At 41.3% G+C, this 13,697-nt stretch overlaps 1 protein-coding gene and 2 long non-coding RNA genes across 5 annotated transcripts in view; 2 read left to right on the top strand and 1 right to left on the bottom strand.

The window, feature by feature from the left end:
• The window catches only part of LOC310848276, a 160,576-nt gene that overhangs the window by 22,339 nt on the left and 124,540 nt on the right, over positions 1-13,697 (top strand). The gene's annotated exons all lie outside the window — the stretch shown is intronic.
• Positions 1-13,697, top strand: part of MBOAT1 (membrane bound glycerophospholipid O-acyltransferase 1) — a 42,169-nt gene that overhangs the window by 888 nt on the left and 27,584 nt on the right. For 2 of the 3 annotated variants that reach the window (XM_083746967.1, XM_083746966.1), the window contains exons 2-5: positions 8,755-8,900; positions 9,281-9,358; positions 9,831-9,926; positions 12,244-12,299. In XM_083746967.1, coding sequence (XP_083603093.1) covers positions 8,755-8,900; positions 9,281-9,358; positions 9,831-9,926; positions 12,244-12,299 — 376 coding nt within the window. The remainder of the gene's footprint in view (positions 1-8,754; positions 8,901-9,280; positions 9,359-9,830; positions 9,927-12,243; positions 12,300-13,697) is intronic. The other variant, XM_083746968.1, reaches the window with a different exon arrangement.
• LOC310848266 overlaps positions 10,070-13,697 on the bottom strand; it is a 28,919-nt gene continuing 25,291 nt past the window's right edge. Inside the window, exon 3 of the long non-coding RNA XR_014566249.1 lies at positions 10,070-10,523. This is a non-coding gene — a long non-coding RNA (uncharacterized lncRNA). The remainder of the gene's footprint in view (positions 10,524-13,697) is intronic.

Consider the following 13,697-nt stretch of genomic DNA (forward strand, 5'->3'; position numbering starts at 1 on the left):
GATGGGGTTGTTTGACTAGTACTTAATCTCAGTCACTAGGTGCAAGTGATGCAGTGTGCCGTTGATGCTTACATGCGCAGGAAGCAGCAGCCTAAATGAACAGGAAGTAGCAATCAAAAAAAGAAAGTATTGTTGTGGAAGGTTTCCCATGGCAACTAAATTGAAACTAAGCCCGTCTTTGAAATGAAGATGCTTTCTTCTTATGTTTACATCACGCCACCTTCCTTCCCTGTTTTCTACAACCCACCCTTCCCTTTGTTATATGTTCAGAATGTGAGCTCCTTGGGCCAGAGATTTGTCTTGTTGCTCTGTGAAGCACCACGTGCATAGATGAGGTTGACAATCATAATATCACCTGTTCCTTGTACGGAGCCATCACCTTATGGGTTAGGAGGACATGCTGGGGGTTATGTACAGTACTGAAGTTCTCACCCTGGGCCAGCAGGGGGATACTGTAGAAAGTTTGCAAATAAGGGATCGAAAGTGACGTTCAGTGATTGGATAGTTTTAGAAAATTGTTACAGTTACGTTGTACTGGAGCTCTATATAAGCAGGCTGACTGAACCCTTCAGTTCAGTTCTGTTCTGGCCTGTGAATAAACAAGAGCTGTTTGAAGAATTGCTGTGTCGTCTGATATGTTCACCCACAACTTAACACTGTCAAGGTTTAGATGCACTGCAGGGACGCTTCTCATTCCTGAAAATCACCTCCTTCCCATTGTGCATGCGGATCCTTGATTAAGATGTGCTTATTAAGCAGAGTCATCCCTACTGTTAGGCAGAACGTGACTGCTGCCTCAGGACACAGGTGCTGGTGAACGGTGAGTGGGTGACAGCAAGCAAGATGTTGGAGTACAGAGCTGTGCAAACCTGCCTGCTAGTTAGGTGTGGGAGAGTGTGCTGTCCTGTCACCAACGTTGAAGTAAAACTGAACTGCCAGTTGGGGTTGCTTCTGTTAGTGGCTTTTGGGGTGGTGGATCATGTCCTCAGGCAGCGAAATACTGCGTTGGCACTGAAATCAGTCTCACTGCTATAGAAGAGGGTATATTCCCAGGTAGATGTTCATAAGCACCTTGCCTTTGTATATAAGGTCTCCTTAAAGCTGCAGTTCACAAACTGTTTTAAAAAACCCAAAAAAAACTTAAGCATTTGTGTAGAAAACAGCCGGAAGTGCTACAGCTGAGCAAGTGGCTTTTGGATTGAGAAAACATTAGTACAGTTTCAGAGTGTGTGCATGAATCAGTTTGTTTTTGTTTGTCTTTATTATTATTTGTCCATTCCTTGAATTCATCTTGACCTGCTTACAGGTGGTGGTTGTTGTTGTTGTTTTTAAAGACAATAAAGTCTCCACCTTAACATTGGTGGAACTGGAATCTAATTTCAGGAATTCAGATCTGAAATAGTGAGTAGTCATTAATACTCTTGCCAGGCAGGATGTCAGCTTTAGAGTCTGATTTTATTTATATTCACTCAGACAGAATCCCACTGAGTGAGGCTTACTCGCAGGAATTGTAACTTTTGAGCTGGCTTTGGCAATAGCGTGCCCAAAGTTCTTCACGTGCCTTAATTCAGTTTGCTTTGCTATAAACATTTCAGCTAATAAGACAAATTCGCTGTAATATAGATACGGTTGTTTACTGTGTTGTTTCTGCACTTGGTAAATCAAACAAACCACTTGTCTATGTCACTGTTAACACATGGGTAAGCAACCTGTGGCAGTGAAGAGTTTGTGGTGCTTATAGAAAGAAATATCCGTAGAACCTGCCTGACTCACTTGAACTATGCTATTTCCTGCTCCTCAGCTCAAAAGTTTACCACGGAGGCATGGATACCTTCATTAGTACTATAGTCCATCCTAGTGTGAGTGTGGCACAATAGTTTCACCTTGGCTAACACGGTGGCAGGTATGCCACAATCCAACGGCACAACAGCAGTTAGGTCTTGAGAAGAATAATCTTTTATTGCTGCAAGTATTGAACTAAATATCTTAAGAGTATTTTATATATCAAGGCTGGTTTGTTGACTTTGGGCTCCCCCATGATCAATTTGTCCCAGAATTGTTATACAAGTTTTTAGAGCGATTGGGTTTAATCTCGGCCACTAAACTTATGTTCATCCTTTACATGACAGTAATCATTTAGGACCCTGCTGGACATCTCTTTGCCACAGCAGCAAAGTCTGGTATTAACTAAGAGGCCTTTTGCAGCACCCACCTTATTGAAATGCCCTGTCACTATTCTGCTTCAGGCGGTTGAAAACACGACGTTTTTAAAAGGCCTTTGGTTGTGTACCTTTTGTTGTCTTAGTTCCATATTGTTTCAGTGCTGCTGGAATTTGTTAAGTGGATCCTGTTGAATGTATATATTGAAGTATTTTTAGGTGATTCTGTTTGTTTTGTTCTGTTTTCCTCACTGTTTGTTAGTCGCCTGGAGTCTCTTTGCAGAAATAGTTGGGATAGGAACTTTTGAAATGAATAAGAACAACATATTGTGGTAGCACAAAATCTCGTGTGCCAGATGTACTTGGGTGGCGGTGGGAGGGCAATACAACTATAGCATGGGATGTGCAGCTCAGTGGTGATGTATTTTCTTTCAAGGCTTGTGGAAGGCTTGCTCTTTTCCTGGCAGCAAGTGTGATTGGTCTTTCCTTGTTAGATTTTTCTGAGGCAGCCATGAACTTGCTGCCCTTTCTATATTCCTTCAGCAATGAGGAAGCTTGTGGTGGTGATACTATTTGTTCCACTAACTGGGGAAAAAATGGGCTCCACTTACAGATTGTGCTGAGAGATAAACCAGGCAGCAAAGGATTTATTGTACTAGGTTTTAAAAGCAGCACAAAAAAAGGACTCTCTGGAACAAGGATGAGTTGGTTTTAGTCTTGCAGGGTCTACTGTTGGAGGTTTGCTTGCTTTTTTAAACTTAATTAGAAAAAGGGAGCTGAAAACAGAAATTATTTGTGTGTGATATTTGGTTCAATCCGCTTAGTGTTGAAAAAAATAATAATGATGCAATCTTACAATCACGGGGGTGGGGGGGAGTGCGTATATACCTGAATCAATGTTTGTTGTTTAGGGTGCCTGTCTTAAGTGAAGGTTGAAGCTATATGCATGTAGCTGAGGGAAGGGAAGATTTGGGGGTTTGAGGAATTCGGTAATAAGGGGCATGTTTATCAGCTTCTTTCTGAAAACAATTCCTTGTAATGTTCACACGTTTACTGGTGGATTTGTTGAATAAAGGGGCGGGGCGGGGCCAATAGGATTTTCATTTTATGTGGTGTGGAGAGTTTAATTTATTCACTTCTTAAACTATTTATTATAAGGCTACTGCAGTTTGTCTTGCACTGGAATTAGAATTCGTTTACAGTGGTACCTCAGGTTACATACTCTTCAGGTTACATATGCTTCAAGTTACAGACTCTGCTAACCCAGAAATAGTGCTTCAGGTTAAGAACTTTGCTTCAGGATGAGAACAGAAATCATGCTCCGGCAGCACAGCGGCAGCAGGAGGTCCCATTAGCTAAAGTGGTGCTTCAGGTTAAGAACAGTTTCAGGTTAAGAACAGACCTCCAGAACGAATTAAGTACTTAATCCAAGGTACCACTGTATATTAAAAACATTTCTGGAATGTTTACCATCCATGGATCCCAAAGCAGATTACAGAATAAAACTCTAAAATGCTAAAAACACATAAAATAAGTATTAGAATCTACATAGAATCTAAGTGAAATTAACCACTAACAGTAAGCACCATATCTTAAAGGGGTTAATAACCTAGCTGGGGGTTGCTTGAGCAAACATATGTGTGCTTAGCAGCCTTTAGAATTGCCCTACTGTGAATGACTTGCATGTATAACACACATAAGAAATGGGAACCATGCTTCTGTAGATAGTACCAACAAAATACATGGCAAATTTATTTATTTTTATTTCACATGAATTCTGTGAATTTGCATCTCCTTTCTTTAATCACTGAGTTCAATAAGGGCCGCTGCAGAAGAGTAAAGCGATTGTAGAATATAGGATGAAGCAGACATTGAAAAAAGTCAACAGGATGGATTGAAAGAAACATTCATTGGTATAACTCTCACCCTGTTGACTTTCCCCCCTGACATTCCTTTCTTCCTTCCTGAAAGCAGAGTCAAGTTCAACCACCTCCGCAGCATGACTGTTGCACAGAGATTTTTAACTGCCTCTGAAGGTCAAGTGCTTTGCCTTTGGAATGCACCACAGGGCTTGGCAACTCCACCCTGACTGTCAGGGAGGAGAGTGGCAAAGTCTAGTTCAATACTGCTGCAGGCCACCCCAATCCGAGTGGCATGAGATTCCAGGGGTTCCAGGTGCACATCCAGGATCCATGTTTCCTTTCGGAATGAGGCACACTGGAAGCTGTGGTGTCTTTATAATATATGGAGTTGTTTGTGTGTGTTTTTTTACACATATATACAACCTAAGCTTATGTTGGAGGGGTTCATAGCATCAGCACTCCAAGAAGGTCTTGTTTCTTCCATAGGCACAGCTTAGGACAGGGCTCAAGAAGAGATCAAGCACCACGCTTTGCCTCTTTCTCTCTAGTTCACATTGCAGCAACTCTCTCTCTCTAAACTCTGGCTTTATCTGTTTAGGGAGGGTGGGGCCCCATCAATCTGCCATCTCATTCAGAGTCCCTTGAGCCTTTGTTCTTAATGGCCCATTCCCAGGCTATCAGCTCAATCCAGGAAGTTTAGCCTAGCTTAATTATCCTTTAACACTTGGCTTAATTAACTTATTCGGAGTGTCTAGCACACAGCCTAATAAACACGGGTCTGGATTAATACATACACGGGTCTGGTACCCAGAGTTTTAACACCTGGATCCTTGATTAAATTCTAACACCTACTGGTTCCAGGAATTTAGGAGTGTCTAGCACCCACAAACTCATAACAATCCTATCAGTATTGTCATAACAGAATGCAAACATGTCTGTGCCTAAGCTTACTGAACATTTGTTTGCCAAAAGGTGCTACCTTCTTATTTGCCCAGGAAAAAAATGAGTTTTCATTTCGTGAGAAAACAAACACATTTCTCCCCTCAGTCCTTCATGATGAAGTAGCCCAGAGCTATTCCCATACCACATATTTTCTTACAGAAACATAATTCCCTTATACGTACAAGTTTGGTGCTTAGATGCTTGAGGTTTGCAGCGTGTTTTATCAATCAGTACACCAAATATTATCCTTTCATGAAAGTTTCCATTCTGACCCATACTGGCATTACACAATCAAATAAAGTCATAACCATAGAAATAATCCTCTATTCCATCATTTTCAGCGTATAAATTATAGGGTTTCTGAAACAACTCCCCTTTTATCTCTAGTCTCTCATTTAAAATTATTCATTATATAAAAATATACTATGCATTTCCTCCTGTTTATTTTGGTTGCTATGTGCCAAACACCACAATGACATTGCAGTAACAGTTGTTAACGCAAACAAGATTGCCTACAGGCAAAGTGAGGGCAGGCTGCAGAAACTGCAGAAATGCTCCATTCACTTCCTATAAGTCAGGGGTGGGAGCTGGATCTGGTTTGTGGACCAAAATGTACACACCTCCCCTGCAGGAAAACACCTTTCCTGGGGCAGTATGTTGGTTAATATTGAATAATGTGTGATACTTCAGAAAATAGAAACTTTGGGCCAAGCTGGAGTCTCCTTCAGGCATTCGGACACTGTGTAATTGTGCGACTGGGAGAGTGGGGAGCTGTGGGGATGAGCATAGCTAACTCTGTCCCTCTTTGTCATTCTCATTGCCCTGCACAAGTTAGAGGATGGTTGGGTGAAGCAAGGAGCCTCCTCTTTTAATGGAAGCTTCCTGTGCCTTTTAGAATCCCGATTTTCTGGGGTTCAAGTGTCATGAGTCTCTACCTGCGCACCTCAAACTGAAATTGATTTGGAGCAAGCTCTCCCAAAACTTGAGAGAGAGGAAGGAGAAGGAGCAGCCCACACTCTCCACACTTTTAATATTGGACAGCTTTCGCCTACTCAGGAATCAAGAGTTTTGTGTCTCCCTTGTAGGAAATGTATACTTCTTTGTGCATTCTGCAACTTTCATCCTGTGGAATAGTGGCAGAACTTTGTTGCTCATAGTCGAACACTTCAGAAACTCTTAGGCGACATTTAAAGAAAAGCCAGCTCAGTGTGACTTTTTTTAGAAGCAAATAAAATTGGATCAAAGCCACTCATTCATTCAATCATAAAAAAAAACCTGAGTAGAAACGATTACGGTATCAGAGTCAACAAACATACATTGTAACACTTAATTCTTCAGATTTACTTTTAAACATTTCTCCTCTTCACACCGTTGTTGACTAAGGATTTTCCTCTTTATTTTTGTTGTTGACTAAGGACTCTGTCATCTGTTCTGCAGTTTCTCTGCCAGGGCTACTAGTGATTATTCCTTCAGCTGTTTCATCATGGTAATCCCCCAAGAACATCTGTTTTGAATTTTTGAGTTCAGATCTCAGAAGGTTTTTTAAATTGGGAGAGAAGCAGAACTTACTGCTGGAAGCTAGACTTCAGGCCACAACACAGTCAGATTTACCGTGTGAGAGCTCATGCATGAAATTAAGAAAGATGACTACAAAGTGTACTTGTTTCAAACTAATGTGTGTGCATATTTTTATGCCCTCCTTGGAAGACTGTAATTTTCCATTTTAAAATAACACTCCAGCTTTAAAAACAAACAAACAAACAAACACATATGTGCTGTACAAAATAACTTACAGTATTTATATGGATGTTGTCTTTCTTTCAGCAGACTATTATAAGCCAGATATGGATTCTAACTCCCATCAGTTCCAGGCAAGGGGAGTTGTAGGCCAATAGCATTTGATGGGGACAGTCCTGATTTGAAACCTTTTCTGAAATATCAATCTGCTTCATTTTATGTACACAACTTAAGAATCACAACGCCTTGATAGCAGAAGTAGCTCATCCTAGCATATTCCTATAGTAAACATTTAGTGGGTTTAGCTTAACATGTTCCACTGGTATTCTATATGTATAGAAGAAATTAAGTATACCATGACGTATCAAGTATGCCATGAAAGTATGCAGGTGTACATGCACACATTACAGGAAATTCTGCCCCTTTGGAATATGAATGTTTGTCTTCTACAGTTTTTGGTTTCACAAGAAGCCACAATGTACTTCTGTTGATTTCTTATGTAGGCATCTAGGGAACTATCCAATTTTCTCCCTTGCCATTTAAGTTCCTACAAGCAACACTCTTCCTTTTCCCAACGCACATGTATATTTCTCTGATTTCCATGACTTCTCTGTTAAATTGCAAACTTTCTTGGGAACTTGTTTGTAATTCTCTTTTGAGGCTTTCCTGTTAATAAATTTCCACCTTTGGACATTTTATTACTCTTGAAAGGGAGCAATTCTATGTGGTAAATTAGGTTTTTCATTAAGTGTGCCTGTGCATTTGCCTTAATGTGCTTTGTCCTAAATGTACCAGTTAAAAAACAACAACTGCTGGAGATATGGATAACTAGCCATAGCAAACTTCTTTTGCTGTTGGCTTGCTTGCTGGGCAGTTTAATGAATTATGCAAGAAAAACCTGGATTTGCCACCACTGAGTATATACTTGACAGGGAGCCGGACCTAATCAAGTGTTCCAGTACAAGACACACATCTGTCACATTCATGTTTTACATTTTTCGGTGTAGATATAAAAAAACACCCTGGCCGTATCCCTGAAAACAATTTGCTGGATCCAGACTAATAATGAACTACCACACACACATTCACTTACCTGGTCCTATTCACAAGTCCCTGGGAAAAGCTCCCTTGAATTCAGTGAGATTGACTTCTGATAAGACATGCCTATGATGGAGAGCCAGTATGGTGTAGTGGTTAAGAGCGGTAGTCTCGTTATCTGGGGAACCTGGTTCGCGTCTCTGCTCCTCCACATGCAGCTGCTGGATGACCTTGGGCCAGTCACACTTCTTTGAAGTCTCTCAGCCCCACTTACCTCACAGAGTGTTTGTTGTGGGGGAGGAAGGGAAAGGAGAATGTTAGCCACTTTGAGATTCCTTAAAGGGAGTGAAAGGCGGGATATCAAATCCAAACTACTACTCCTCCTCCTCTTCTTCTTCTTCTTCTTCTTCTTCTTCTTCTTCTTCTTCTCCTTTTCCATTCTTTTCATTGAGATCTGTATTCAGCTACAGTGGTACATTGGTTTGCATATGTCTTGGGTTTGCATACGTTTTGGATTACAAGCACGTCAAACCCGGAAGTGCGTGTCCCGGTTTGCAACCTTTTTTTGGATTGCAACCCTTTTTTTTTTTTTGGATTACGAACCAATTTTTTTTGGAGGCCCCATTGGCGAAAGCGCGCCTTTGGTTACAACCTGTTTTGGTTTACAAATGGACCTCCAGAACGGATTATGGTTGTAAACCAAGGTACCACTATAATGTAACCTACCGTAGATCTAGCTCAAATTATGAAGAGGCTCCTTTCACCTGAAATAAAATGGGAAGGTCTGAAACCTCTTTTTCTGAAATATCCTACTGGGAGCTTTAGGTGTCTTTTGAATATTTTTGAGGAAGCAGCTCCAAATTACTCTTGCACCCATTCTTTAAAGTGCAGTGCTAAGTTGTGCGGGGAAAATACACAACAACTTGTCCAGGATTGTACCCAAGAGGTCTTTCTTGGCGGTGAGGAGAATGCTGACAAACAAAAGTCAATTGCAATCTGTTTTTATCTTTCCTTAGGTCAATTTTGTTGCTTGTCAGCTCTTTGCACTCTTGGCCGCCTTTTGGTTTCGCTTGTACTTAAGTCCCAGCCATGCCACCTCTGCTGTTCGTCACGCATTTGCCACCATATTTGGAGTATATTTTGCTGTTTTCTGCTTTGGTTGGTGAGTAATTGCTGTCTAAATAACTAATAATTGTAACAAAGATGATGATGCATGAAGTCGTGGAGAGAGATGTACACTCTCCGTGCTTTAAGGCATGCTGTTGAGCAACTATGGGAACTCCTGAAACAAATTTGAAATTGTTTTTTCACTAAGTAGTGCTTTAGAGAGAGATGTATCCAAAAACTCAGTGATTTGGGAACAAATACCGTAACTTGAAAAGGGATCTAGTTAGGCAGTTGTAGAATGCAGGGTTGGGGGAGAGTGGAGTTTGTGTTTGCTCTTTCGTTCTATATTTCTTATTTACTTTATAAAAGGTTTTTGCCCTCCCTTGGTATCCATCATTGATCTTTGAATATGAAACTTGTTTTCTTGTTTTTAAGGTACTCCATCCATATTTTCATGCTAGTGATGATAAGCTACAGCATCCTGCATGTGGCCAGCATTCCCAACATTCACAGGTGAGGTTTCATGGCTACCGTAAGTAACGTGTTTTAGGTTATCCTTTTTTATTATTATAACTGTGTCCTTTTCCCCACCTCCTTTCACTGGAGCTTTGTGTACAGTTAGTTGATAGTGGTGTGGCAGCACCCAGATTGCACCAAAAGATTTGCTTTGCCTTTCTTCACGTTCATGAAGGCAGGACTGCTTTTTCTGGTATGACTGGGGACAAATGTATTGCTCTGCATGGGAGACCAGTAATCATTATTTGGATGTACTTAGTGGGTAGGAAGTTCTAGGAAAGAGATATGCACTTGCAAGAGTTAGTTAGACAACCTTTTGATGCCACATATTAAGCTTGAAAGTCCCAAACCCCTTGATGTGGCAGAATCAACATGTTGGTTTGGGAGTCAGTTGTTTTGAGGGGTTTTTTTTATTACAGTTGTTCTTGGTAAGACTTACGTTTTGTGTATTAAATGTCTACGATTATAGGTACTCTTTTATGGTAGCTATGGGATATCTCACGTTATGCCACATTAGCCGAATATACATATTCCACTATGGTATCCTCACTACAGATTTCTCTGGGTAAGTAGTGATAAAAGTTATTTATTTCTTTTATTTACAGTATTTGCAGGCCCCTCTTCAACCAAAAAGGCTCCTAGATTAATTAAAGCAAAGCAATCCCTGCCTGTAGATTTTACAGTCTTAAAAACACGAGGGAACAGGGATATGGACGAAAGAGGAAATAATTTGTAATATTAAAATGTTTGTATTCAATAATACATAGAAATCACTTTCTTTATTATGTTAACGGCCCACACTCACCATTATCTCACCAAGAAGTTGGCCTGGCTAGTCCAGCAATTGCATCCTTGCTGGATCCAGGAATTAGAAGGGGACTCAGGCATACAGGTTAACTGCCCCCCCCCAATTCACAACATGGACTGAGGTGTATAAGAGGTGCTATGTGTTTCAATGTGCGACAATTGTTCTTGTGGACAAGACAGTATTGTACTGCTTTTATTATTCTGCCATCTTGCTGTAACAGTTCAATTGGGACATATCAAACCCGTTTAAGTCCAAAAGATTTAAATGAACATACCTGGGCAGAGGTAGAAATAGGTTAGGCATCATATTGAAAATAATCGGTCAAGCACAGCATGATTACTTTTAATCGCGAAACTGTGAATAAAGTAAAATACAGCTTTGCATATTGCTCAGTTTCATCTTCTCTGTTTTTGGTTTCTACTTGCTTCAATATTAAAACATTAACACTGTTTCTGCTTGTCGATATATTCTACATGTTGGTGTTTGCATTTAATTCATACTACTACTTCTCTCTGTAACTGCATGTCTTCTCTTATGCCAAGAGGATTGTGTCGGTGAGTTGCTCTCTTCTATGGGTGCTCTTAATGTTTCTGAACTTCTCGCATGTTTGCTTTCAAATGATAACAACTGGTGGTGGTTCAGAGGAATAGCCAGTGGCTTATGGTGTGATTGAGCACCTGATCTGTTTTCAGATTCCTTGCCAGCTGGGGAGCCTTGCCTCTTTTAGGTCTTCACACATAATCAGAAACCTCCTTACTATCTGTTTCAGATACGGATTATTGGGCAACGTTAGTGCTTTTGAATTCTTCACATGTAAACAAACACCACCCCTTCGTTTACAATTGTCTGTGCATTTATGCATGAGGCTCTGAAGCAAGAAACCTCTGCTACTCATTGAGACTTCCCAAACAAGTGATTGCCCTGCAAATCAGGCTTCTAAATCACAAGGGAGCCTCCCAAAGTAGTGGAGAACTTTCAGACGTTTGTGCACAAACTTGTGGTCAGCTGTAAACAGCATACAAGTGACTTGTCAGAGGTTGTGGGGTATTCTCCCTCCTGTGTGTGCTTCTATCTCATTCCTAATTGAGGATGTGGGTATTTGCACCACACAATGTGTATGAGACTGTTCAGAGCTAGCACATATTATTTACCTATTCCAAATAGCTCTACCCACCTCCCCAATCTTTCAACACCATTTACAAATATGACTAAGACAATAACAAACATAAGAATGCAATGAAACACTGAAAAGATTGGAAAAAGCATTAAACAACACTACTGGTAAATCAACAAGACACTTTGTTGTATTGTTGTGTCTCTTTGCCCACCCCACCAGGAGGTAAGCCACTCTGTTCTATACCATAGTAGGTATGGAGAACGTCTGACCATCCAAATGTAGCTGAACCACAACTCCCATCATCTTTGACCATTGGCCATGCTTCCTGGGGCTAATGGAAGTTGACGTTCAGCAACAACTGGAGGACCAAAGGTTCCCCACATTTGACTTACATTTTCTGAACAGTCTTCAAGCCCTGTAAAGTGTTCATTTCCGTAGTCAAGACTGGATGCGTGAAGACGCGTTAAGGACAGATTAAGTGCATTCATATTTACTTCATTGTCCTTTAATAGTTCCTTCATGCCCCATATTTAATTGCATTTCTGTGCATTAAGTGGCAAAGACCTCTGTGAATAATTTTGTCAACTTAAGTGCAGTACACCAAGTTAGGAAATGTGTAATATTTTGCAGTAAAAAAGTTAAAATAATAGTCATTGTAGTCCAGCGCATGCTTGAGTAGAAGTGATCTATATAGCCTGTTAGTTGGTCGTATTTGGTATTAAAGTTCATGTGGCAATATGGCATCGTGGATAGAGTGTTGGACTTGGGCCAGGGAAACCCAAGTTCATATCCCCATTCAGATTGATAGGTCATCTTTCCAAACCTCTCTCTGTTGTGATGTGGATAACTCCCAAGTACATGGCTTTGAGCTCCTTTAAGCCAGAATGTGAAAATATGTAATCAAATGTTGTACCATGCAACATGTGATGCACACTGTTTTCCTGTATTTCATTATAGTCCGTTGATGATTGTAATACAGAAGATCACTACTCTTGCCTTCCAAGTGCATGATGGTAAGAAAAGATACATTTTCCAGCCCAGGGCCTGTCCACACTAGGGTTTTTCACATCACTGCAATCTCTCGCTCACTCTTATCCCACGCAATGGAATGACAACCTGTCATTCACCCTCCTGTAGGTTATATCCAAGGAAGTCATTGTGTTCATGGGTGTTGGCGCAATGGAACTTGCTCTCCTTCTCATCCCCCAAATCTGCTCAGGGTCCCCCCCCCAACTTGCCCAAACAGATTTGGGGAGGTGCAGGAGGAGTAAAGGAAGTGGGAAGTTCTGTTGCACAGTGAATGTCATTCTGCAAGACAATGGATTCAGCCCTTCCCCCTCAATCTCTGCTCTTTTATTTCAGTGCTTTTCCAAGCCAACTTCATTAAAACAAAAGGAAATTGTGAAGAGCTCCAGAAGGGGGAGGAATGGGGTGGAATGGCAATTTCAAATCAGTGTAAACAAGTGTGAAATGATGCATGTTGAGGGGGGGGGGAAGGAGCGTCTCCACCTCGGACACTGAGGTCCAGCGCTGGACACTGAGGTCCAGCGCTGAGGAGAGCCAGCGTGGTGTTGTGGTGTTGTGGTTAAGACCAGTAGACTCGTAATCTGGGGAACCGGGTTTGTGTCTCCGCTCCTCCACATGCAGCTGCTGGGTAACCTTGGGCTAGTCACACTTCTCTGAAGTCTCTCAGCCCCACTCACCTCACAGAGTGTTTGTTGTGGGGGAGGAAGGGAAAGGAGAATGTTAGCCGCTTTGAGGCTCCTTCGGGTAGTGATAAAGCGGGATATCTAATCCAAACTCCTCCTCCTCCTCCTCCTCCTCCTCTTCTTCTTCTTCTTCTTCTTCTTCTTCTTCTTCTTCTGGCCTTCTGGCAGTTCCCTCACTGCGAGAAGCCAAGTTACAGGGAACCAGGCAGAGGGCCTTCTCAGTAGTGGTGCCTGCCCTGTGGAATGCCCTCCCACCAGATGTCAAAGAGAAAAATAACTACCAAACTTTTAGAAGACATCTGAAGGCAGCCCTGTTTAGGGAAGCTTTTAATGTTTAATAGGTTATTGTATTTTAGTGTTTTGTTGGAAGCCACCCAGAGTGGCTGGGGAAACCCAGCCAGATGGGCGGGGTATAAATAATAAATTATTATTATTAACTTTGTATATACGCTCATGGGTTTTGAACTCGCAGCAATGGACCAGGAATGAAACCTTATAATCAGAGTAGATAACTTGATGAAGATGTTGATGCAGTGAAAAAAAAAAGGCAAATTCCATGCTAGGAATCATTAGGAAAGGAGTTGGAAAATAAAGCTGCCGATATCATATGCTGTTATTCAGATCCATGGTGGGAGACCACATTTGGAGTACTGTGTATGGTTCTGGCCATCTCGCCTCCAACTGGGGAAAGGAAAGGGTTGT

The sequence above is a fragment of the Podarcis gaigeae genome (assembly GCF_964106915.1).
Source record: "Podarcis gaigeae genome assembly, chromosome: 7".
Taxonomy (NCBI): domain Eukaryota; kingdom Metazoa; phylum Chordata; class Lepidosauria; order Squamata; family Lacertidae; genus Podarcis; species Podarcis gaigeae.